Here is a 27,625-nt window from a genome sequence, read left to right on the forward strand (position 1 = left end):
TTCCCCCAGGTCTCTGCGGGCGGAGGGTCTGGAACCGGACCACGGGGCGTCCATGACCCCCGCGGCTGCGGCCCGTCAGCGATGAAAGGCCTATCGGGCAGCCGCGGCCACCACCACGGAGTCGCCTGTGACCCGGCCTGCGACTCGCACCCCCCGGACCGCAAGCCGTACCTGCTGGGCCCGGCGGAGCCGCACCCGGCCGACCACCCCTACTACGCGCAGCGCAACTCCTTCCAGGCCGAGTGCGCGGGCCCCTTCAGCGACCCGCTGGCCAGCAGCACCTTCCCGCGCCGCCACTACGCCTCGCAGCAGGAGCTCAAGGACGAGTGCGCCCTCGTGCCCCGCGCCCTGGCCGCCAAGGCCAACCGCCTCCCCGCCAACCTCCTGGACCAGTTCGAGAGGCAGCTGCCGCTCGGCCGCGATGGGTACCACACGCTGCAGTACAAGCGCGCGGCGCTGGAGCACCGCAGCGACAGCCCCGGGCGCATCCGCCACCTGGTCCACTCGGTCCAGAAGCTCTTCACCAAGTCGCACTCCTTGGAGGGGCCGGCCAAGGGCAGCGTGAACGGGGGCAAGGCCAGCCCCGACGACACGCAGGCCGCCAGGTACGGCAAGCGCCCCAAGAGCAAGGAGCGGCGCGCCGAGCCCAAGGCGCGGCCCAGCACCTCGCCCGGCACCTCCCCGGGCTGGTGGAGCTCCGACGACAACCTGGACGGCGACATGTGCGTCTACCACTCCCCGTCGGGCGTGATGACCATGGGCAGGTGCCCCGACCGCTCGGCCTCGCAGTTCTTCGTGGAGACCTACAACACCCTCAGCGAGCAGGCGGTCAAGGCCTCGCGGAGCAGCAACGACGTCAAGTGCGCCACCTGCGCGCACCTGCCGGTCACCCTGGACGCGCCGCTCCTGAAGCAGAGCGCCTGGGCCTCCACGCTGACGGTGAGCCGCGCCCGGGAGGTTTACCAGAAGGCCTCGGTGAACGTGGACCAGGCCCTGGTGAAGGCCGAGGCGTGTCAGCAAGAACGCTCCTGCCAGTACCTTCAGGTACCATTGCTGGCGGGTGGTGGGCGGGTGGACGTTGTACCTGCGAATGGTGTGGCGGCTCCCCCTGGCTCTAGTGTTGGCTCGCCTGTGCCTGAAAACACTGTTGAGCGTTGCTGTGGCTAAGTGCCCCGGTCAGGAAGCAGAGGTGCTACCACAGCTACCTTGAGACACTCACATGAGAGTGCGTTGGAAAGCAGGCCCGCATAAAGGCCAGGGGTCCTTCAGGTTTCCTGTTCTCCTTTGGCCTGGAGGATCGTGGGATAGAGAGGACAGGACAGGGGAGCCCACACAGAATTTTAAAATAAACCCACCTTTTTACAATAGTCAACAATGACCTTTGGAATTTTGGAAAGAGTTTTTTAATTACATCTATCAGGATTTGGGGTTTTTTTTGGTTTTAGTTGTAAAATTCTGCCTGAAGTTACTAGTTTGGGGAAAATGGATGTGTCTTCACCAATCGTCACACCAACACCAGCACTGACCACACTCCTACCTGGGCCCCACTCCCCCAGAGGAGCAGGGGAATGGGGATAGTGCCCTGAGCCCTGAGGGGGTGGAGGTGGAGCCAGTTTGGGGACCCTGCAAGCCCAGCTGCAGAGACCTAGGACAGCAGAGACAATGAGGAGAAAGGGGAAGCGTCCACACAAATAAGATACAGTGAGTGTCAGGGTGTAGATCCCACACACCCAGACCCACCGCAGGCCGCTCCTCCCCTACCACAATCTCCTCGTGTTTTTCCTACCACCCACAATTCACTTAAACTAGATTGCACCTGGGTAAAAATAACAGGGAAAGAGTCTTTCTCTTTCCTCCCACCTGCCTCTAGTATTGTCATTTTTCCCAAGACACAACCCTTCATAAGAGTGACCCTCATATCCTGCCTCTTTACAGTGTCTTTTTTCCTTTCTCTTACTATCCCCATCTTTTTTTTTTTAAGTTTCTACTGTACTATACAAGTATGAGATAATCATTTCCCACTCTCATCTTAAGAAGAAATGCGAAGGGGGGGGGGGGAAGTCCTCCACTGAGAAGTTTATCTTCTTGGTCTCTTCCTGGACAAACCTGGCTTCCTTGGACATGCCTCCACGAACCCTGAGGATATTCTAGGCTGGCAGACAGTGGGCAAGGACAGTGCCAGAGCCCAACCCCAGAGTTCAGAAGAAGCCACCAGCATGTGGATAGTTTTCACAAACAGTACAGAATTACATGGTGTGTTGCCTAATTTAGAGCTAAAAGGGATCGTCTAATCTAACCTCCTCATTTAGCATATAAAAAAATACTCAAAGAAAAGACTTAGTGGGTTGGTTATACTGTTAGTGTGTGGCAGAGGTAGAACTAGAACCCCAGCCTCTAAATTTATAGAAATGACCATTATAAGGTTCACATCTGAAAACTTTAGACATGCCTTAAACACATAAGTCTCATCCACCATTGAGAATAAAGTATTTTGATAAGAATATGTCTTGAAGAAAGAATCGATAATGAGATTGAAGCCCTAGAATAGGATATTTTGTCTATAAAGTTTCTGTGACTAGCAGCAAAAATTTTAAAAAAAATTTTAACTGGACTTGGGTAAGTAGTGATGAGATTAGATGAGGAATATAAGATTGAAGAAGGATACTCCACATGCCTTTGGGCCCAGTCTTTGTTAGTAACAAAATGCTTTCCTTACGCGTACATCATTGTCTATATTCTGCCTGCCTTAAATTCAGTTCTCTTTCCTTTTTATACCTTTCTGAAGTAAAAAGTTCAAGTAGTGGTGAAAAGTGGAACGATAAGGAAAGAAAGAAGGAAACTAATATTAATTGAAAATTTACTATGTACCCGATGCTGTGGCAAATATTTCCACATTTGTTATTTCATTAATCCTCATAATAATTCTGAGAGCTAGTTATAATAATACTCAGTTTTTACAAGAGAGGAAACCAAAGCTTAGAAACATTAAGTGATTTAAAGCCACATGTCCAGTAAATTGTGGAGCTGAGACTTAGGTGTATGTGATGCAAAAGAGCTCTTTCCTATGTACCCCAGCACAACCCTGGAATCAAAGGCATGAAAATAAAGAGCAAGGAGAAAAAAACCTTTAAAGTAAACATGTCATTTAAGTTCTTAAGTAAGATGAGAATGAAAACTTGAACGTTTAAGTATAGAATTTAGCACAGACTTATCAGTCTATCTATCATAAAGATTTGGAAATTCTATTTTCAAATTATTTACCTTATTTTAAGCCAATTTTTTAAATGAAATATTTGAGGCTTACAAAAGGCTATTTAAAAAAAGGTAAAACAAACGCCCATTTATACATCACCCAGCTATAGAAATAAAACATTAATTGTAATGGATCTCATCTGTTCCTTCCTCAGTCCCACTTCCCTCCCTTCCTCCTCAGAGTAATAGCTAATCTGATTGATACCCAAAGCACCTTTGTTTTTAATTTTGAAATTATCAAGAGATTGAAAAGTTTAATGCTTTCTATTCTACAGTGGGCACTAACCCTAAACCAAGCTAGTTCAAGCCTTTAAATGTAAACTGAGAACAAAGTTATACCTTCTTTAACAAATGTTGACATTTATTAAGCTTCTATTCTGTTCAATTCCTTCAAACTAAAAAAAAAAAAAAAAAAAACTATATTTCAATGTGGGAGGTAACATGTTTAGTGAGAAAACTAAATGTAGAACAGTGTGCCCTTCCCAATCTGTATGCTGACGTCAAAGAGCTCCTCCAAGAAAGAAAAGGAGCTGGACATCCACAAGGGAGGCAGGGAATGGGCAACTCCTGAGAACTGGACGTTCTCACCAGCTCTTTTCTTGCTTTAGAGGAAAAGAAGAATGAGCTGTCCCGAGTAAGCTTCTCCCAGAAAGACAGAGGTAGCCAGCTTCCGCCAACTCCTATAGGATAATTTTGTTTATAAGCTCATTCTTAGAAGTAAATTTGGGGAATTCCAGAGGGGAGTTTGGTTGCATTGCTTTAATTACCAGCTAATACTGAAACTGGATTTCCAAATATGTTCAACTTCAACATCACAGGGTTTAGTGGACAAAGCACTAAAATTTAAATAAGAGGGTCTGTGTTCTAGTCCCTATTTACCACTAACTAGTGATGTTGATGTGGCTTGGAACCATCATTTCAGCTCTCTGGTCTCCTTCCTCTGCTATAAAGTGAGACACTTGATCTAAGGGCCTATGATCTCTGTCTACATCTTTAAACTCCTAAGTTATACATGCAGAGTACTAATTAAAACAATTTTCAAGAGCCTGGAGCTCTCACTTAATAAATGCCTACCAAAAGTGAATGTTCTTCCCATGTTATCTAATTTGCTCTTTAAAACTAGGAGGAATTTTACAGTTGAAGAAACTGAGATTTAGTAAATTAGGTTAAGTGACTTGCTTAAGGACAATAGCTAGCACATGGCAGCATGGTGGGTCAAAACTGAAATGTCTGCCTGCAACACCTGGATTCTTTCCATTTACCATGCCAATCCCTACCCTGTTCCAAATATAAAACAGAGGAAGTGGCATATAGCAAATATCTGTTATGTGCCAGAAACCATACAGTATCTCATTTAGTACCTAAAACAATTTTGCAATGTATTACTATTTACTCCAGCTTACAGACAACAAAACTCAGGCACAAAAGATTAAATCATTTGCTCAGGAATAGAGTAAGTGGAAGAGCTAAGACTTGATCCCAGATCAGTCTGAGTCTCTTAGGTGCTTCAGAAATAGAAATAAATGTGTTGATTTTTTTTTTCATTTTATTACTTGTTTTATTCTGGAGCAAATGTATGTGTTCATTTGACCTGTTATGTTTGCCTGCATGTATATGAAATGTGACCCATCTTAGACAAGCAACAGAATGATTGAAAGGTTCCTACTATGATTCCAGAATGAACAAAGGTTAAATTAATAGTCACTAATAATAGCATCTAAATACTGGCAAAGTTCTGATTCTCCCTTTGTAGAATTATCACTTAGAACTAATTTAACATAGGCCATTGCTACAATTATATAGAAAATAAGAGGTGTGTAGGTATTTGGCCTCTGTCTGGCATTGATTTAGAAATAAAATATTGTAGCTTGAAATGATTGCAAGTTCCAGTTAATGCAATCCATTGGTAATAATGTGCTCACTCACAAGCTGTTTGTAGTTTAAAAAAAAAAAGACTCCTTTTTTCCCAATATTGTTATTTTTAAATGTCAAGAATCAGATGTCTGCTCTGTAGAACTATTGTACCGCTGCCAGTGACTGTCTGTATCAGGCTTTGGATCAGGGACATGGATTTGAAGACATTAAAACTGTTTAATTCTCAGTTGAGATGTGGTTGGCTTTTATACATTTGGAATAGAGCATTTATGGCACATCTCAGGGTAAGTGCTAATAATTAAGTAAATAAAATAGGAATGGGATCAAAGGTGTAAAAGGAATTTTTGTCGTGGTTTTGTTTTTGCTTTAAAAAAGCAAGCTTTTTGGTTCTGTATGTGTCTCTTTCTGTAAACGTTATGTGTTGAATGACTGGCATATAAAGCCATTCAGAAGAGCAAGATTTTAGATTTCCAACTGCTAACCTAAAAAAACAAAATCCCTTCAAATCATGTATTTTGCATTCATTCAGCAGCAGAAACAGGAAAAGAGAAAGAAAACACTCTCCGGTAGAAGTAGAGAGAGGCACAGAGAGAGGGAGAGAGAGAGCAAGTCAGACCCGGGAAAGAAAGCACTCACAGAGATGAAATTTTAGGAGAGCAAAATGATCGACCTCTTTAAGGCTGAGTGGGTTTCTTCAGTTTGTGTGCAAGTTTCCAGAAATGGAAGGACTGACCAGGTTTGGGTACAACTCTTTTATTACTTTGTATTTGGTGATACTATGTTGTTGGTTTGGGGTGAAGGGGAGAGGGAGGATCGTTTCTGTGTTTTATTCTCTAAATAATGGCCAGTGAAACTGAAAGAACTAGCAAACTAATATATGTACAAATGGTAAGAAAACAGGTTGAGACATCGGATACCCACAAATCTGTGTTCCCAAATCTGTCTGCTAGTGACTTTGGTTACTGTGATGTTTCCTTGCTGCTTTATAGAATCTTTAATTGACACAGATGATCTAAGGTGCCAGGTGCTATTAGAGGACATTATGTGGCTAGTGATTGAAATGTGAGCAGTCGTTTTCCATGAGAAGAATCCTGCATGCTTACCTTTGTGTTGCAAAATTAAAATTTCTGGATGGTTGGGGGTTTTGCCAGGGGTCTGTTGGTTAAATAAGACTGCACAAAAAATCACTGAAGAATCATCCATAAAGCATGAACCCAGGATTATTTTTCAAAGCAGGTACAACTGTTTTTCAAAATTTTGTTCAAGATTATTTCAGTCTTTGCCCAGTGGGGGTTTTCTTTCCCTGGCTGAGGTTTTCCTTCCTCTTGTTTTAGAACAATTTAAATTATACTGAATCAATTAAAGTGCTTCATGTGAAATGTGTGACAGTGCTGAGCAATTCTGCCAGTGACTTTGGTTACTGCGATGTTTCCTTGCTGCCTTTTTTAAACCCCCGTCAACCACATTAAGTGATGATTTTCTTTATTTTTTTAATTTAAATTGCCTTAATAGTCCAGTGAGGAGTGTCAGATTCCTGAATGTAGTTCCTCTTTGCCTTGCACAATCTTCTCCCTTTTTCACTGATCTTAGTAGAGAAGTCCCTCTTTGTTGATAGAAAAATGAGGCCAATCCTCCTCGATGATAACTTTGGATATAGGATCAGTGATCAGCAGCAGAATCCTTGTAATTCTCTCCTGGTTCTCTATCATTCTCACTATTGCCCATATCCAAGTATTGGGGGGGGGGGGGGGTTGGCAAAACACTATGAGAAAGTAGGGGTCCAAAAAGACTCAGTGTTGGTAAATGGAAGGTGGAAATGAAATAGGGGGAAAAAGAAATAGGAAATCTTCCTTGGAGGTTGTTAAAGAAACTGTTATTCTTGGTCTACAATTTCATTACTCTAAAGACATTTTCAGCAACACCAAAACTGCTTGGTTAGCTTCATTCAAAGGTTGCATAACACATGCTTTCTGATCCCACAAAGTCTAATCTACCAATGGAAGTTATTGCACTGGTTAGTATAGAGTAAAAGAGGGAAACCAGCCTTAGATCTCTCAGTGGACAGTGGGTTTTATTTCTTCTTTCCCTAGTCTCCTTAGAGGACAGTTTGCTTGGTTGAAAATTAAAGATAGTAACTCAAAGTAATCATTTACCATTCTGTAGAGAAAGATTCATCCATAATCTCTGGTCCGTTTGAGATCATGGCTTTGTACAGCTTTACACAGTGATTTGTGAATGGTAGAACTCATTGGTCTTTTGTTTGAAGTTTTATAGGAGCCACTAAAAAATACCTGCAGTATTACCAAGCTGACTTTGATTTGGTGTTTAGATTAGGGTAGGGTTTTTCCCCCCACCATTTTGATTTTAGGTTTAAATGTAACTACCTCTCTTAATAGATTCTTGTGCTCATTGATATCGAGTTGAATTGGGGGAAATTCCATTTTTATAGGTCTAAGCAGTTAAAATTAGAAACTTCATATGGTTCAACCTATAGTACCTCTTAATAGTCAGATTATTTTCTGTCATTTGCTAGGGAAGCTTGGTTTAAAAAAAATGAAAATTGGCCTGTTTAGGTAAAATCAGGATACTATTAATGAGCCCATGAAAGAGTTACATAATCTCACTGTGATTTGTATTACTCACCTGAAATTTTGAACCTATAACTTTTCCCATTGGATAAAAATAACATGCATGTGTGACTTCCCATTTATCTGCTTCTCAAGATCATCTTGCCTCATCTTCTACCTCTAATAACTCCCATTTGGAACAAATTATGGCACAGGGAAAATTCTTCTACTTTATTTTTGTAAATGAATATTTAAGTGTTTTTATAAATTCTTAATCTGAAACACATTTGGAGGGGGTGCTTTAATTTTTTTAATGAATCATTTATTCCCCTTCAACCCAGTTCTCTCTGTTTGTAGCTCAAAGGTAAAGATATAAAGAATGCATTAATCCATTGCTCTTATTCCATTAACAAAGTAATGGAGAGAATATAGTGAAAGGAGAGACATATTATCCAACTCCTTCTACTTTTGAACAATTTTTTATTTCTACTATTTTTAAATTTTATTTACTTATTTTTATTTTTTTTAGAACATTCATTAAGGAAACAATGACCAAGGAAAGACCTCTTCTGATCGTTTAAGTGTAAGAATATATAGAACTATTTTTAGAAACTGGGTAGTTTTTTCATTTTCTAAAGTTTAGCAATATGCCCTGCATTGTTTCCATTTCTAAGATAAAGAGACTTCTAATTACATTTGCAAAATAAGTTTTCTAGATGGGTAAATCTTTTCTTTGACTATTAGGACACTATTTTCTATTAGTTAGAGTTTGTATTCATTGTTCTCACAGAATTAGGAAACTTCCTACAAATTGTCAGCTTGTAATATCACAGAACTGCCTATGAAGCAAAATGATGTGGAATCCAGGGTTGCTGTGTATTGTATGCAGTTATACAGGTCCATATACACACATTGCACCTGTATGGGCATTCCTGCACCATACGCCTAAAATACGCACAGAGAGAAAACTAATCCAAAAGTTAGATCTGAACCATGTCAGATCTAACTTTTAAGCATGTGGGTTAAAAGATTAAGACAGTTGTTCACTAAATAATTACCTGCAATCTGTAATTATGTGGTTACAACTGACAGGGTAGTATTTTTAACCTCTAAAATAAAGAAATGAGTATGTTTTTCCTGTTATCCCTGTCAGTCCCTCCTGCATCCCAATGGTTTCATTATGAGTGAACCACATACCAAAGGAGAACAAATGGAGATGTGATCTTTAGGCACAGCGACAGAGCCCTGATGCTGGATTTTGAAGACAATGCCCTTTTCTCTGGCATCTTCCACTCTGTTGGCAGCCAGTTCTCCTCACCTCTCATCTCACTTTCCTGGATTAAAAATTGTTAACACGTCTGTCACCATATTGTCCAAATGTGACATATAGGAGAAAATGTATTGGACAATGAGACCAAACATAATAAATCAGGGCAACTCTAGAAAATCTGAAAGGGAGTGCATAGGAGAGGACAAGGGCTACAAGCTGACCTCTTGGTCATTGCTTTCGAAATGAAAAAGTAAGTAAATGCCAAAAAGGTCTAGCTCTAAAGTTGGAAATGCTACATGAGGCATTTTACATATAGTGGCACCCCTATGGGTAAAAATTAGCATAGTACCACATTTATCTGCATGTATAGAATCATGTATGTGTGTGGTTACTTGCTCTATCATTGAATATTAGAGCAGTGGTTCCTCAACTTTGTGTACGCATGAAAATCAACTTGAAAATGTTTATAAAATGAGCATTTCTGGCATCAAACCAAGAGATTCTGATTCTGTAGATCTGGAGTGATTCTGTTACAGAGATAAATCCAAGAACCACATTTAACCCACTTCTAGGGAAGTATCAGACTAAATTTATCATTTTACTTACCGAAGGGTGCAGTCAAATCTAACAGCTGAAAACATGGGTTTCAAGAGACCCATGAGCTCTAATCTTACCACTGACTTCTGGCATGACTTTGGGCTCCCTGTACTTAGTGCTTCCATTTCTGTGTCTGCAAAATGGGTATAATGATACAATCCTTGTATTTATTCTAACTGTTTAAATTTTTTTTAATTTCAAATTTTGGAAATAAATTTAAAATCTTGCCTGAAATGTTTGGAATTTACAAATCCTTAGAGGTTAACATGCTTCTCTGCTTCTTCATGTGATTCAAGTACCTTACCACTTTTTCTTTTCTATTTTGCTTGATCTAATTTTCAGGATGAACATATCTGGTTCTACGGTAAAGGAAAGCCCTCTCCAAGTGTCGGATGGCAGTAGGTCTTCATCACAGTGTAGGTTTTAGTCTTCTTCATCCCATGTGCCAACTAAACACATAAAGCTTTTGTCTACAAATGAAAAGATCATAAAGGGTCAATCTTTTGATAGCTTAGCATCAGTGGGTCAGGTTTTCCCATGCCTTGATGTTTACCGATGGAACACAATTCTTCTGGCCTCCTCAAGCTTTAGTTTGTTCATATGAAACCTCATTTTATTTTCATACCTTAAGTCTGTCAAGACCCTCATGCCTTATTCCAGGAAACTTTGGTAAGTCAACAGGACAGTTTAATTAACAGCAGTAGCAGTGGGGCTTGCCTATAACGGGACTCTATCTACTCTTCATTGCTTCCTTTATTGGCTTATCCAGGTTCTCTGAGGACTGTTTCCACCATGGCAATTTTCATAGGTGGGAGCTCTTTCCTCATTGCTAGCAGATGACGATAGGTCCTTGTCTGTCACTCTTCTTTATTCTTGCCCAATGTCCCTGATTAATCCTCTCCATTATCTGAAGCCAACTACATCATACTTATAAGGCTGTAGAAATTCAGACAAAGCAAATAAACATTGAACTCTTTCCACCACAGGACCATGGGAGCTCAGACTTTCTCAGGTAGCTATATACTTCTGGTGGTGCAGAGACTCCCTGCCTCACCTGCTTGCATATTACCACCAAGATGATGAAAACAAAATCCACCAGAATTCATGGGAAGAATGGACTACAATTTAACAAAATTAGAATTCTTAATTGTGAAAACTTGAGCAAATGGTTTGCCATTTTTTGGTTATAAAAGTGGAAATGAGTGAAGATAAAGATCCTCCTGTGGGCACAGTAGGACTCCTGTTAGGTCTGCCAGAACCTGCAGCCCACACTTAGAAGGCCACCTGCTAGCCCAAGTTGTGTTGTGGGCATCAGTCTTGACTGGTGACCCTCCAGCAGCTAATACGTACAGAGAGAGGCACTCCCCCAGGACTTTTCCTTTAAATGCCCTTAAATAATTCTAACTACTTGTAATCCTTAGAGATTATGTCTTTTTTTCCTTCTTTTCTAACTAATAGAAGTTTAGCTGGCTTTTCTGTAACTCAGGAGGTGTCAGTGAAAGTAACTGTCATTTGTTTGCAAATGAGCGCTGAGCTTTCTGAAAATGACTCCCTTGTAAAATCTTTCCCCCATAACACTCCTCCAGCCTTCTAGTTGATTTTAGATAGTTTCCTGTTCTCCCACCTCTTGGAAATATTCCATGGCACACTGAGCAGACACTTCTAGTCAAAAGATGCCTATAAATAGCTGATTTTCCTGCTTGCTGCCTTCTCTCTGAGGCTTTCACAAAGGAGGTGAAACAAATCCACCAGAAACAAGAACTCTGTGAGGGGTGAGTGGTGAGGTTTATGAAAACTCAGATCCATAGGTCGAAAATTGTCATGTAAGATGCTTTGCCATATTTGACCTATGCAATCATTGCACAGAAAAAGAAACATTTTATTTCATGCTGGATGATCTCATGAACTGAACAATCAATCAGAAATATCTCATATGAGCTTTCATACTTTTTTAAAATACACACAGAATGTCCCCCCAAAAATATATATACAACTTTAACAGCTGATAGCTCAATTTTGAAAATGAAATGTATTTTAATAAACGATGTCTTTATAATTATTTAAAGTGTGTGTATACATTTTTGGGGACACCCTATATTTTTACTTTCATGCTGCTTTTTATTAAATCCCCAAACCAACTGTTATTTATTAGATTTTATTGGTAAATCTAGATAACTAATTCCTATAGCTATTGAAAGACAGGCAATTTGAAACTATGTCCATGAAACTGTCCTTGCTTACTGAGAGCTTTTACTGCCTGGCCCACCTTCTCTTTGTTTCCCATGCCCCCTCCCCCATTATCAACACCCACAAATCTCCCAGAATAGTATTATGGGGCACCCTGGAAGCCTGTACTCATGCTAAGCAAAACCTTAATATTGTTACTGAAATCAACCTTAGAAATCAGACGTGTGAGGTTGATTATATTCCCACTTCCACTTCCCCATGTCCTGCACCCTTTTGAGCAAAAGAGAATTGGGCTGAGCAGTACTTTCCCCTTTCCCTTTCTTCCTCTTCTCTTTTCTTCCTCCTACTTTTTAGGTAGCTATTCCATAATATGATTTGGAATGGGGAACCATCAGTTTACAGATGAGGAAACTGAGGCCTGGAGAAATTAACTGGAATTCTTTTTTTTTTTAATATGTCTTTATTGATTTCAGAGAGAGGAAAGGAGAGGGAGAGAGAGATAGAAACATCAATGATGAGAGAGTCATTGATCGAGCCCGCAACCCGGGCATGTGCCCTGACTGGGAATCGAACCCCGATCGCCTGGATCCTAGGTCAACGCTCAACCGCTGAGCCACGCCCAGCCCGGCTTAACTGGTATTCTCGTGGCTCCTCAGTTATAGAGGGTCACCAGAAACAGGGACAGTAGGACGTCTTCTGATTCCATCTGTTAGCATTCCTTAATCATGTAGCACAAAACATTCATTTATCTTAACGTTCTGTATACTCAAGAAATGCTGCCTCCTGCCCACCCCCTGCTTTTTTCACTCTAGGCCTGGGACTCATTTGGTTGTGGCTTAGTCTAGTCTATAGTGTCCCGAGAGTGCATCTCCTTGTGCCTTTTTTCCTTATGAACTCCCAGTGAACATGCACAGTCAATATAAGCAGGTATTGGAAAGAACTTCAAAGATCAGTTAGCTCAGTGCATTTTCCACTTTTAAATCATGGGATTTCTTGTTCATATAAAACAATGTAATACAGAGCTACTCCCACTGAAGCAGGAAGGGGAGGCCTCAAACGCAAAGCCCCTTCGCCCTCCGCTGCCCAGCATCCAGGGCTCCTGATGTGGGCTGGGGGAGGCGTCCCCGAAGCACAATTTGAAAACCATTGTCCGTTCCTCCCCCAGTGAGCAGATCGAAGCTGTCAAAGAAACCGTGTAATGACCAGGGCAGGGGGAGCGGGGAGTCTGCATCTACTCTTGATAAACCAAATAAATCAGAAAACCCTGATAAAGTCCAAAAAATGCTAAGTAACTATCCCAAGCTTGGTAACTTTAATTCCCAGCTCTCGCAGACTGCAGTCCTGGTGCCCTGTCCTTCATGAAAACGGCTTCAATGCCAGTAGTTTGCGATTGGCTCACGCTGTAGGATCACTCCTTTGCTGTAACAGATCATTCTTATGCCACTCTCACACCCTAGCCCTCAGCTGTGACCCAGAGAGAGGAATTAACTTTTCTAAGAACACACAGGCCCCTTGATTTCCAGCCTAACGCTCTTCTATCACATGCTGGATGCGCTTCATGAGAGTGAATGATGGCAGGAGAGGAAGCAGATGACGGAGGAGGAAGGGTAGGAAGGGAGGAAAAAGGACCATCATTTGCTGAGGAAGTTCGATGGCCCGATGCTTCAACACGTACTGTCCTTATTTCTGAAAGTTACCAGGACAGTTGTTCATACCCTCATTTTATACAAAACAGAAGTAATGTGCTCAAGACTATGCTGCTCTTAAGTGACAGAACAAAGATTTAAAGCCTGATGGGTCTGATTCCAAAATCTGTTCCCTTTCTGCCAGGTCCTGCCGCCTCTGCTGTGTAAATATCTCCTTTGATCTTTTCCTGAAGGAATGTTTCTTGGTGATAATTTATTTTAATACCAATATTAAAACATGATTAACTATGGTTAAAAAACAGATTCTACTTAAATGTGAACTTAAGTCTCATTTGGAGAGTAACCATGTTAGAAAGCAATATATGAGATTGATTTGCAAAGTCAGATACATAAAATGTTAAATTGTATTAAAGCAATATCATTTCATGTAAATGGAAAATTTTATCTCAACCTATGAAAAGAGCCATTGCTTAAGACTGTTTTTGCTTTTTTGTTTATTTGTTTCAGCAAGAAATAGTACTATTGACCCCTTGAGACTGCCAACCTGATTGTAGTTATAACACTGTTAAAACGTTACAAGGGTATATGTCCAAATAAGCAGTCTTCCCATTTTCTATCCTTTGCTCGGATTAACTTGGGGATGTTTGCTTCTGTAAGAAGTAATTTCACTGAAATGATGAGGAGGTAAACTAAGGATCCCCAAACACAATTCCTCTAAATCAGCGTGGCTTTATATTTTGTCCTTTGGGGAAACCGGATAGTTATTTCCGAGGCATATTGTGAGCCAGGATTCTGTTTGGTACATAAGCTCCATTTAACCCAGATTGTTAACTAAATATTGGAGAAGTTCACCAATTTTACTATCTGTTGAATTATTACTCTAGGTCTTAAGGAAAGTATATCTTTCCCTAAAGATCGACCTTTAGAATGCTTCTAAATTACCTTATAAAAGTATATCCAAATTGAGTTATATAATATCCAGGACAGAGCACTCATGTGTGTCAGCCTAGAAATGGCTGCCTATATCCAATGCATGAATAGTGCTATTAGTAGAGTTTAAACCAAATTCCTCTAATAAATAATCATTCAGAATGTTCAAACTTTTGAAACCCATCAGGCTGAAAGGTGCCATCTTCAATTATGAATTTGGAAGTCAATGTAGTCTTTCTTATCCTGCTTCTCAGCTTATTTTGGGTTTTTCCACATGTACATGTAGCTCATTGCAGATAATTTCATGTTCTAGCAAGCCCTTATTCATTGCCCTCTCTTATTTGTTTAAGCCCAGATGAAGTAATGGATACAGACTCAATATGTTCCACAGCCTTCACTTTCTCTTGGTTCAACATTTTATAAAATATCCCCATGAGTAAAATAAAATGTTAATATTTCATTTAATAGAGGCTTGTAAATGACTAAGAAATGAAAGAATTCATTAAAATTAAACCATGCCAATTTAATCTCATTTAGGTTTTTGAAGGTTATATTAGATTAATAAATTAATAGAATATAGCAATGTCTTTCTTAGCTCCAACCAGTGTGGAATCCACCCGAGTATCATAATATATAATCCCTTTCCGTCGTCTAGTGTAGAATGAAAAATTTTCTTGAATGATTTACTAGAACTGTCGTTCTTCACAAATCTCTCATTCAACCAAGATTTATTTAGCACCTGCTTGACCCAGACTGAACTCCAGGAGAGGTGACTAGATGAAAGTAGGAAAGGGCAAAGACCACTTTGGGGAAAGGAACCGAATATTTGAATAGCCAACCTCCTGGCTGGTGGGAATAAGTACATAGAGGACGGAATCGAGTCGCTGGTTGACAAGATAATATGAAATCATTTTTTCTAAAACATTCAAATTTCCCAAAGATATGGTCTGGCCTAGAGCCCTGCCCAAGCAATTTAACTCTCTGGGCAGATTGTTTCAGGACAAGCAGTGGTGTGAGGGTGAGAAAGAGCAGGGACAGGCTCCCTAGAGAACACAGGAGGCATCTGACTCCTGAGTCCAGCAACCAGTTCGCTGGCCCCAGAAACAGTGGGGCTGCCCAGGCCCTAGAGAAAAAAATGTAGACAGACAGCAGAGCACTGTTGGTGAGGGAAAGCTTCCTTAGCATCAGCACCAGGCCAGCAGGAGGGGATCCCCTGGATTCTGTGGACACTGCACCCAGAAAATGGAGATGCAGATGGAGCTGCCCTTGGAGACGTCGAAGCTCAGAGGCATGAGAAAAGCAGAAAGGGCTAGTCCAGAGATAATCCCTGGGAATAATAGTGGGTTTATTATTACATCAAAACCTCACTGCATCCCCAGATCATATACATCTGAGAATGGAGCTATTCGATCAGGAAGAGTTTTCTAACAAAGGCATCAGATCCCAAGTGAGGTGAAGAGCTTCGTGTTATTAAAAATGTATAATGAAAGGCTGGATAAACATATCAGGGATGGAGAGAAGGAAATGTCCCTATTTGGTAAAATGAGGGTGGATGGCCCCTTGGGCTCCCTTTAAATCAAATAGTTTAGTTCTGTGTTGTCCAGTATGGTAGACACTAGCCTTATGTGGCTATTTAAATTTACATTAACTAAAGCTAAGTAAAGGTAAAAATGTAGTTGCTCAGTCACAGTAGCTACATTTCTAGTGTTCAGTAGCCTTGTATGGCTGGTGTTTACTATATTGGACAACACAAATATACAATATTCCCATCATCCCAGAAAGCTCTATTAAGACAGGATTCCTCTTGTTTGGGGTTGGTATTGTGTGTGTGCCTATTTTAATATATTAATCTCTACTAGATTTGGGCTTTGCCCCGAGGAGGTAACATCCTGTTGTGATGTCTCAGTGCTTAGCAGTGTCAGAGCTGGCCTGGACTTCTCTGTGAGTGCAAGTGGCACAGGGAGGCTCAGTGAGAGTGAGGGCTGACCTGTGTGAATGCCTGTTCCTCCACTTACTCGCTAGGGGGCATTAAATATACCACTCCACCACTCTTAACTTCTGTTTCTTTGTTTGCAAAAACACTCACCTCATGGAGTTATTTTAAGGAATAAATTCTATGGTATACCTAGTTTTCAATAAGAACAACCAACTTTTCACTAGAAGCAGAAGGATTGGCCTGGGATTTTGCCCAGATTCTCACCGAGCATTTATCAGTCACACGTTATGCACGTGGGACATTGTGCCGAATGTGTTTTTGTTTCCCTTGATCTGCAGTCAGCCCTGGTGCTGGCCCTTCCAGGAGCCCTGCTCTGCTCCTACTTTGTGGTGTGTGCCTGACTTGCCCTTAGCCAACCAGAAAGTACCTAGAGTAATATTTCCATTCACACTCTGAGCTTTGCACCAAAGCTCTGTCTTGGCCACTAAGCTTCATCTGTGATTCTCTTCCTCGCTTATAAAAGAAGTCGGCAAACACAAGCATTACATGATCTCACTTATGTGTAGAATCTAATGAACAAAATAAACTGATGAACAAAACAGATCCAGAGACTTTGAAACATGCAACAGACTGATGTATTTCAGAGGGAAGGGGGGAGGGCGGGAAGAGATTAATCAAAGAATTTATATGCATATATGCGTAGCCCATGCACAAACGGTGTGGGAAAGGCTTGGGAGGCGACAAGAGGGGCAGGGGAGGGGGTCAACAGGGGGGGATATCTGTAATAGTTTCAACAATAAAGATTAAAAAAAGAGGGGGAAAAAGAAGTCTGCCAAACCTTCCTCCTACTCATATTTATTTGTAGATTACAATGTTTTGGCACCTCTGTGAGCCAAGTCTGGGTGCAAATGGACTCAGAAGTTGGAAAGGCTTAGTCATTTCTGCTACAGGCAGCCACATACCTGCTGCCAATTAGACAGGTCCTCTCCCCCACCAACAGATACTGTTTGCATCTTACCTAAGATGCTCCCGCCTACCTCCCATTCTCCAGTCTTCTAGAATGCAGGAGCTTTCTAGAGAGACCCCATTCACTGTGGGTCTCCCAGGGCGGTGTTTACTCTAACCCTATTCACCAAGATGAGTGAGTCTCACGCCCTCCCTTTGCACACTAAAGATTTAATGCACTCATTTATGGGTGTCAGTGTGAGGCTTAAGCACACCCTTCCGAACTGTGAATGTAATTACCTAGTTATGATAATAGGCAACAGTCTCTTGGAATAATCACCGGGATGTAGTTTTAAAGTAGTTTTCTGTCTCCCGAGCCAGTGTGGCTCAGTTGGTTGGGCGTCGTCCTGTGTACCAGGAGGTCACTGGTTCAATTCCCAGTGAGGGTTGCAGGCTCCGTCCCAGTAGGGGGCATGCAGGAGGTGGCCTATCGATGTTTCACTCTTGCATGGATCTTTCTCTCTCTCTCCCTCTCCCTTCCTCTCTCTATAAAAGTCAATTACATATATATAGAGAGAGAGAGTCTTCTGTTTCAGGGAGACTGGTATAACAAAAAATGTGCTGTCTGGCCTCATTTGTTTACTTACCAAGCTTCAAAAGCCATGTTTCCTCATATTGCTTTCTGAGACCAAGTGTTCTTTGGCCATATTTGAGGCCTGGAAAGAGAGAGATTGCTTCAGCCCAGCAAGCCAGAAAACCATTAGTCACAAGCCAGTTGGAAAACCTTGCTTTTCAGAAAAGGCCTTTCTAGAAATGCTCACTAATGCAGAAACCCCTAGTGGAGACCCTCAGAGGGCTTGTAGGCCTGGAATGTTCATGGGGAGGTTACTCGTAGGGTTGAGGCAACTCAGAAGCAGAACTGGGGAGCAGCTAGACTGACTTCTAAAGTAATCCTGCCCTGAGAAGGCCCTTCGGTGGGATGGAGGATAGGGAAGCGGACTGAGAAGTCAAATGTAGAAAGGCTGGGCATACCTGCCCCCTAGCTCCAGTGTTCTTAGGCTGGGCTGTGGAAGTTTAGAGTGGGCGAGAATAAACTCCAGGGGCTCAGTAAGTTCCTGATATTACACTAAAAATTTGGGAGGGGAGAGTTTGCATTCATTTTGCTTGGGAGAAAAGGCCTTAACTTTTATCAGATTCTCAAAAGAGACAAAGAGCCATTAATCATGATATTGTAAAATATCATGGTAGTTTTTTAATAAGGTAGTTTTAAACAAAAAATGTAATTGATGACTTTTCTTTTTTTTCATAATAGTTCATTAGAAAAACCTTTTGGTTATAACCTTAGAGTACTTTGAGAAATGAGTTATTGTGGGAGCATATTACCTGAAATAAGTAGATCCTCTGTTGGAACTTGAATATCCTGTTACAGAGTAAAGCTTGCAATAGGATTTATTGTGGAAGAGCTTTCCTGAGTGACCCATTTAAATATCAAAAAGGACGATCTGCTGTGTACAGGGGTTGAAGCTGAGAGGAGAGGGGACGTCAAAGATTTGTAAAATAGTTCCTCCTCTCAGAGTTTATAATCTAGTAATAGGTAAATAAATATAATACTAGACAAAGTAAGAAACATAAAGATACCTGAACAAAAAATATGCAGGTTTATAAGAACAAGAATTCCAACCTGAGGTTTAAGAAAGGAAAGACAGAGGACAAGAAAGATTCCCCATTTGGAAATGCTGTATCTCTGAAGCTTTGCTATCATTTCTATGAAAGCTTATTGAGAGAGGTTTCTCTTAGCATTTTTCCATGTTTATTAATCTCTCAGTAATTCAACCCTGCACACCCCAGGCCTAACTTAGTGCCTAGCAAACACCATTTATGTGTGGGTGGATGGATGGATGGATGGATGGATGGATGGATGGATGGATGGATGGATGGTGGGTGGATGGGTAGATGGTCACAGGCAGGAGAGAGTGAAGGTCCAAGGGAGAGGCAGGAAGGGAGAGAAGAAGAGAATTCACATGTCTACACAGTTGTTATTTCAGCAGCCAGCTCAGTTCAGAGTTTTGCAGGAGAGCAATCAGAGAAATTTAAAAGGTAGACATTTTCATGGGTCAGAAGCCCAGGCACAGCCTGGCTTAGCTGAGTGCTGAGCTCAAGGCCTCCAAAGGCTGAAATAAAGGTAGCAGCTGGCCTGGGCTCTTATCTGCAAGCTCTGTGGAAGACTCTGCTTCCAAATATGTTCAAGTAGATGGCAAAATTCAGCTCCTTGTACAACTGAGGTCCCTTCATCTGCCAGCCAACAAATGGCACATTGAATTATGCTTTGAATCTCTCTCACTAGTTCTACCACATCTCACTGACTTCCTCTTTTGCACCCAGGCAGGAGAAAGCCCTTCTCTTTTTTTTATTTTTATTTTATTTTATTGTGGTAAAATACATATAACAAACTCTTCTTTTAAGGGCTCATGTAATTACATTGAGTCCCAGGATTACTCCAGAATGATCTACCTATTTTAAGATCATTGACTAATAACCTTATGGCTTCTGCAAAATCCCTTTCACCATGAAACATAACATATTCACAGGTGTGACACCAGAGGGTGGAAATTATGGGAGCCAAATTGTCAATCACAATAGTTATCAGCAGAGTGAGTAAATATAAATAGCAGATTGGTGAGGGGAGCACCTTCATTGACAGACATGCAAGTCGAAGGCCATAAAGTTAGTTCTAGGAAGAGCAAGGACAGCTTTGGAGTCAGATATCTGTGTTCAAGCCTTGTTTTGCTGATTACTCAACTTTGAGGGCATATGTAACCTCCCTCTGCCTCGGTCTCCTTCTCAGTAATATGGAGATAACTACATATCACACAAGGTTGTTAAAAGGATTAAATGAGTTAATGTAATGTAAAGGGCATAGAACAATATTTGGAAAGGAGACATTATATAATGCCTCAATAAGTGCTGTTATTTTATTAAACAACACAAAATAAAACAACAAAACAGATTTCAGAGCCATTACAGAAGTTACTGTTGGACCCACAATCTCATTTAGTCAGGCTTTTGATGGAATGAAATCCTATAACGTCTGTATTTGTTTCCTACTGCTGCTATAACAAGGTAACAAACCTCATGGCTTAAAATAACAAACACAGATTTATTGTCTTATAGTTCTGGAGGTCAGAAGTCTGCAGTGGGTCTCAGTGAGCTAAAATCATAGTATAGCAGAGCATATTCCCTTCTGGAGGTTCTAGGGGAAAATCCGTTGTCTTGCTTTTTTCAGCTTCTAGAGGCAGCCTGTATTCCTTGACTCCTAGTTGCTTTTTTCATCTTCAAAGCCAGCAGTCACCTCACTCTGATTCTGCTTCTGTGGTCACGTCCCCTTTTGTGACTCTCCCATCTCTCTCTTTCACTTACAAAGACCCTTGTAATTACATTGGGACCACCTGGATAACCAGGATAATCTTCTCATCTCATGATCATTAACGTAATCACGTCTGCAAAGTCCCAGGTCCCATGAATTTAGACGTGGGCATCTTCAGAGAACCGTTATTCTGCCTACTACAGAATCTACCATCTAATACATGATATATTTTTAAAACCAAATATCATTTTTTTACTTGTGTATGAAACATGTGTGAAATCATCCATCCAGTGCATATCAGCTAAATGAGATCACTAGATATTTCTTTTATGTGGAGATGGAATGAAAGGCCATCAATTTCTGTGTTTATTAGACTATTTTAAACTATTAGACTATTTTACTATTTTAAACTATTTAGACTATTTAAACTATGTTAGTCTATTTTTTTTAATATATCTCTATTGATTTCAGAGAGAGGAAAGGAGAAGGAGAGAGATAGAAACATCAATGATGAGAGTCATTGATCGGCCACCTCCTGCACACCCTCACTGGGGATCGAGCCCACAACCCGGGCATGTGCCCTGACCGGGAATTGAACCCCGATCGCCTGGATCCTAGGTCGATACTCAACCACTGAGCCACGCCCGGCTGGGCTTTTTACACTATTTTAAATGATTGGGCCTAGATTCCTCTTTCCCTCTGAATTACATATTTGTTGCTTCTTTTTATCTAACATGTTTATTATTCACTTTACAGTAAAACACCAATTATTTATATTACTTGAAAACTCTTTCCAATATCTATAAATATAAATACATACATTTTACACATTTTCAATTATTTGTGTTATATACTTTTTTGGCCTTTGTTGTACATAGTATTATTAAGGAACGCTAACTATACATCAGGCACTCTGATAAAGACTGGGAAGACAAAGTTGAACAAAAAGACTGACTCCTATCCTCATTGTACTGGAAGAGGGCGGGGATCCTGATGGTAAGAATTTTTAAAAAACGGAAGACATTTAAAATATAGAATTGCCTTGACTTGGAGATTGAATGATTGAGTTGTCAGAAGAGAAGAGTAGAAATGAAAAACAATTTATGGTTTGAAAACTGAGTGCACATCAGTAACTCCAACTTTGATAGATAATATGGGAGAAAGAATAAGTTTGGATGGAGAAAATGATTTAGTTTTAGACACTTTGAATCTGATTTGCCTGTTGAGGATATCCCATAGGCAAGCATTCATTTATCCAAAACTCTATGGGAGGTTGTTACAGTAATCTAGACAAGACATGATTGTGGTCCAAGCAATAAAAGTAAAAGCGGGAAAGATGGAGCCCCGGCCGGTGTGACTTGGTTGGAAGTCTTCCCGGGCATGGAAACGTTGCCGGTTTGGTTTCTGGTCAGGGCATAGGCACGGGTTGTGGGCTTAGTCCCTGGCAGGGGGCATGCAGGAGGCAGCTGATCGATGTTTCTCTCTCTCTCCCCACTCCCTCTCTCTGTCTCTAAAAATCAATTTTTAAAGAAAAATGAAGAGAAGTAAAAATACTATATCTTAAAGGTGTCAGGTTGGTCAAAAATTCTCATGTGAAGAAGATGGAGAAGTGAAAGCAGCTGAATGTATGATTCTGAAGCTCAGGAAGATGACAGGAATGGAGAAAGGCCATTTGGGAGGTACCACATAGAAGGCAGAGAAGGGTCTGGGTGAGCGAGATCACACTGTGGCATGTGCAGGTTAGAAGGTGAGGCAGCACAGGCCAATTTCCAGACTTTAAAGCACATGCAGGAAGCAAAAGGAGAGCAATAATAAAGGGCCTGAAAGCTAGAATGACAGAAAGGAAAGCAAAACGTCATGGAAGCGAAGAGAGAAGAGGGTTTCAAGAAATAGGGCAAGTTCAACAAGGTAACCACCAAAGAGTAGTTGAGTCAGACAAGGAATGAAAAGTCTATCAATAAATCTGGCCATTAGAAAGTAACTACTTTGGTTTCCCTGAAGTGGTAGGGTAAAAATCATTTTGTACACAGTGTTATGCATATATGTGCTGTTCATTTTCATAAATGCTTATTATTTTTAATAGCATAATTTTAATGAAAATGTGTGCAGCTATTAAAGTATGTTAATACACCATGGTTAGACTCTTTGTTTCTCAGTTATTTGGCATTTGAATATTTTTACAATTTTTCAGCATTATGAGTAATGTAATAAATGTCGTTTTCAATAAATGTGAAAAAAAATTTACTGGTTAGTATTCGCAGATATTCAAAAAAAGTAGTGCAAGTAAATCTTAGTATCTTAAAATAATTTAAGTATACTAATTTTAGTGCTCACTTCGACAGCACATATACTAAATATACTAATTTTAAATAATAATTTTGCAGAGACTTTTTTTTTGTTCTTTCCATTATATTCAGATGGAAACAATCACAAATGTGTGGACTGTTGTTGTCTAACCTGGAGCACACACTTCTACAGCAAGCATTTCCTCAGCATCCTACCTCCTGAAGCCCTCTCTTAATGCAGCATTATAGTATATGATAATCCATTTCCTTTCTCTACATTATAAACAATTTGATACCCGTTAGTAATAGGTTGCTTCACTTTCAAGTGACTAAAGTAATTTCCCACCCATTAGCTATTTTTGTTGACCTCACTTCACTAGAGATCCTCAATCTAAGTTTTATTTTAGCAATCACAATTCTCTCATCTAATTAAAAAAAATTGGGCCATTGCCTCAGTGGCCTGCATTCAACCTTATTTTGACTGGCAATTTTCTAATAATATCTCACTCTCTTTTTCACCCCTGTACTTATTATAATAGTAGTTTCTGTTCGATTGAGTTCATTCTCTTTCCCCAATTATCTTTGCCCCATTCTGGTTGGTTTGTGTGTGTGTGTGTTTTCATATTTCTTTTTCTTTTCCTCCAATTTACTTAGAAACCCATTCAAATATTTTACTGTTACAAATGCCTCAAGAGGCATCCAATTATTTATTCAATAGAAATTCCTAGAAATGGTCTAGCTGGATCATGGAGTATGCAAAATATTAAAGATTTCTGCACATATTACCAAGTGACCTCTACAAAAGTTGTCTGAATTTTCACTCCAGTACCAATTGCCATACTTGACAATTCTCTATTGTGAATACAAATCCACTTCCTTTTAACTTGGATGTAGAGCTGTATGAAATAAATATAACTATTCTTCCACATAGCAGTCCTACAAATCTTTAATGAAAACTATTATTTGTCCCTAAGTCTTCACTGGCCATCTTCAAAGGACCTAGTTTCTTCAGCAATTCTCTAAGAACAGGACTTTGAGCATCCCAACTGACAAATTGTATCTCAAGAAAAGCAATATCCCTCTTACCTTATGATATAATTGTGTGAACAATATTATACTTAAAGTCAGAATTCACAGCGTCCATTGAAAATCTTTGGATATAAACACCCTTCTTCTATCAATGCACTAGCTTGTCTGGCAGCCATGCCAACCTATCTCACACTCAGATAAAATTTTCAAGCCATTTTTTCACATGAAATCATGTGGACATGTTTCTCCCACACTGTACTGTGCACTTGGATATACTTCATAAGGAATAATATTATATTCATTTTTATTAAATGTCATCTTACTTATATAAATATGCCTTTCTAGCCCAGGGCCACCCCTTACCACTATGCAGGTTATGCACTAACTCTAAGGAACGTCGTTTACATCAGTAGTTATCTTTGTGTTATTTATTTATTACTATAATTTTCCAGCAAATAGCAGTAGAATCTTGAGGATGAGACAGCTTGTTTCTAATTCACCTACTTAAAAGTGCCATTTGGACTACCAAAAAAAAAAATGTTTCTTCTGTCAAGATTTGAGAATACTAAGTCTGAAATCCAATATTTTCCCAAGATAGGTTATATCTCATAATAGTGTCTAACACATCGTAATCAAAGTTAATGATAAGAAATGTGTTCAGAATAAGGCAAAGAAAGGCTTATGCATACCACTAGAGACCATTTTATAGTTTTTAATGAAAATATTTATACACCAGGTAGGGAAAGTCATTCAACCAGCTATGAATCTCCTATTCAGTCCACATGTCTTTACTTTGTTTCAAAGTATATCATTTTATTACAGGTGTTATTGGGGAGGTTCATAAAGTTAATATACATTTATTGGGGGAATTTTGTAAAATACATAAGAAAATAAAGATAATAGAAATTACCGAGATAATCACTGAACATTTTTGTGTTGTTGCTGTTCTTTGAAAATAATGGTAATATTGAGGAACTTCTGCATAATATAAACACTTAGAAATGAGGAAAGGAACGTGGATAACTAGACAGTAGACATTAAATCTATCATATGCATAGAACAGAAATAGACTCATACCAATACATTCAAAACTTAGTGGGTAATTCTTGGAAAAATAAATTCTTCAAAACTCAATTAAGAACAGAAATGTGAATATGTCCACAACAATTTAGGAAATTGGCACATTAGTTTAAAAGTTACTGAGGAAAAAAAGACCAGATTCAAACAGTTTTGTCAAGCCTGCGAGGAAAAGATAATCTCATACAAAAGTTCTTTTAGAGATCTGAACAGAAGAGATGTGCTATTATTATAGGATTTAGTATATATTCTTAAACAGCCAAGGACAGTTTGAGAAAGGAAATTTTAATGTAATTTCTTTCATGGACCTGATGCAAAAATTCTTAATAAATATTTGAATAAGATTAAATAATTATAAATAATGTAAAATAACATGACCAGATGGGACTTATTTGGTAATAAAAGGAAGGGTTAACATTAGAGAAGATATTTGCACAATTCACGGCATTAGGAGATTAAAGAAGAAAACACACATGACTGTCTCAATGTATGCATGAAAGGCATTTCATCACATTCAACAGCCATTAATGACTTAACACAAAAAGTGATAACAGACTAGAAATAGAAAAAAATTCTTAAAGTGTATCTACATACGTACAACTCACAGGAACTTCATGTGAGGTTGCATCTTAAAAGTATTTCTTTTAAATCTATGAAGAAGAGAATAATCCTGTTCTAAAATGTATTGAACTAGATTTTGGCTGCTGGTTCTTTTTCTATTGAGATACACTTGACATATAATATATTAATTTCAAGCGTACATGATTCAGTATTTATAAATGTTGCAAAATGATTACCACAAAAAATCATTATCCATTACCATACAAAATTTTTAATATTATTTTTCTTGTGATGAGAACTTTTAAGATCTATTTAACAACTTTCAAATGTGCAATACAATATTATTAACTATGTTCCCATGCTATACATTACATCCCAAGGACTTATTTACTTTATAACTGGAAGTTTGTGCCTTTTGACTCCCTTTCCCATTTCACCCATCCCCAACCCCTGCCTCTGGCAACCACCAGTCTGTTCACATGTATGAGCTCAGGGGTTTGGGTTGGTTTGGTTTTAGATTCCATGTATAGCAAGATCATGCAGTATTTGTCTTTCTCTATCTGACTTATTTCATTTAGCATAATGCCCTCAAGGTCCATCCATGTTCTTTTTTATGGCTGAATAGTATTCCATTGTATGTGTACACACACATATATACACATACATATATGCACATTTTTTATGCATTCATCCATCGATAGACACTTGGGTTCTTCATGTGTTTTGGCTGTTGTGGATAATGCTGCAATGAGCATGGGGTTGTTGACCACTGGTTCTTTGCTGACATTTTGTCGTTGTTGTTGGAACCATTCTGTCTATAGTTTGTCCTCTAGTATTTTCCCTTGCAAAGGCTCATTTGAGCAATATTACCCAAATTCTGGCATATTCAATGCTATCCTTTTTACTTGAGTCTTTACATGTGGAGGAGAGCTTGACTAGATGGAAAACCCTTGGCTCCTACTTTCTTGGCTTATCTTATAGATGTTGTTCCACCATGCACTGGGATTAAATATGTCTGGGGTTGGTTAAGTCTGATGTTAACCCCATTTCTCTCTCTTAACCTGACTTTATCTTTTGCTTGAATGCCTAAAGGATTCTTTCCAAAAGTTTTTCTAAGATATCTTTATGTGGACCATTCTGGATGACTTTTCACTAATAAAATGGATACCTTTTTATTAAATAGATTTAAGCCTTTTTATTTCAGAAAAACTTCCTTGAATTCTATTTTAAGATAATTATTCTATTTTATTGCTTCGATTTTTCTTCTCTGAAATTACAGCTATGCATATGTTGGATATATTTTCTTGTTTCTCTGATCCTTGTCTTTTTATCTCTGTACCATTTCTTTGCTTTTTAATTTTTATCTTTTATGTCCCTTTCTTTACCTTCCTTTCCTTCAGTTCTGCCAGTCAGTATTTTACACCCATCTGCCTACCAGCAACCATTTGTTGTCTTCTCACTTCTTCCCTGACTTCTTATAATTCTTCCTTGTGATCTCCCTTTATATGTGGCTGTAATTGCTCATTGTATTGTTCTCTTAATCTTCTTTATGAAAACATATTTTTCCAGTGCATCTTCATTATTTATAAGAAATTTGTGACTGTTCTTTTTCATATTTCTTAGGGCACCTGATGTGCATTTTTTTTATGTTACTCCTATTTGAATGAGTTGCATTTTCCTAGAGAATCAGAAGTTTCCTCTAAAGAGAGGTGGGCAGTAAGTACTTCCCAAGCATTCATGACTTGAGGGCTTCTTTGGCTGTGGCTACAGTTAGAAACTGTTTGTTCATGGCATAATGCATCTATGCAGTCACTCATCCTCTGACTCTCAGCCCAAGCCTAGTTCTTTTTTCCTTCAGTTACTTCACAGATGAACTGACAGGCTGCCTGTCACATGGGGACCCAAATGATAGTCATTTTCAGAAAGAATTTTTCTGGCCCTTATGAGATTGGCTCATTCACTCTCCACCACCTACATTAGTCCCAGCTTTTCGACAGCACGTGCCTCTGAGATTGAGGTCCTCACTTTGGGGGAGTATATATTTGATGGCGTTTTCTGGGCTCTGCTACATCTAGGCTCGCTTCATACCTCCCATTTACCTACC

At 39.7% G+C, this 27,625-nt stretch overlaps 1 protein-coding gene across 8 annotated transcripts in view; it reads left to right on the forward strand.

Annotated features, from left to right (window-relative positions):
- DLGAP1 (DLG associated protein 1) overlaps nt 1-27,625 on the forward strand; it is a 587,128-nt gene that overhangs the window by 352,899 nt on the left and 206,604 nt on the right. For 4 of the 8 annotated variants that reach the window (XM_087818970.1, XM_087818972.1, XM_087818974.1 and 1 more), the window contains exon 1: nt 5,789-5,863. In XM_087818970.1, coding sequence (XP_087675096.1) covers nt 5,789-5,863 — 75 coding nt within the window. Of the gene's footprint in view, nt 1-9; nt 1,045-4,980; nt 5,412-5,788; nt 5,870-27,625 lie in introns of those variants that run through there. The other 4 variants (XM_087818971.1, XM_087818973.1, XM_087818968.1 and 1 more) reach the window with 3 other exon arrangements.

The sequence above is a fragment of the Miniopterus natalensis genome, chromosome 7 (genome assembly GCF_054644295.1).
Source record: "Miniopterus natalensis isolate mMinNat1 chromosome 7, mMinNat1.hap1, whole genome shotgun sequence".
Classification (NCBI taxonomy): Eukaryota; Metazoa; Chordata; class Mammalia; order Chiroptera; family Miniopteridae; genus Miniopterus; species Miniopterus natalensis.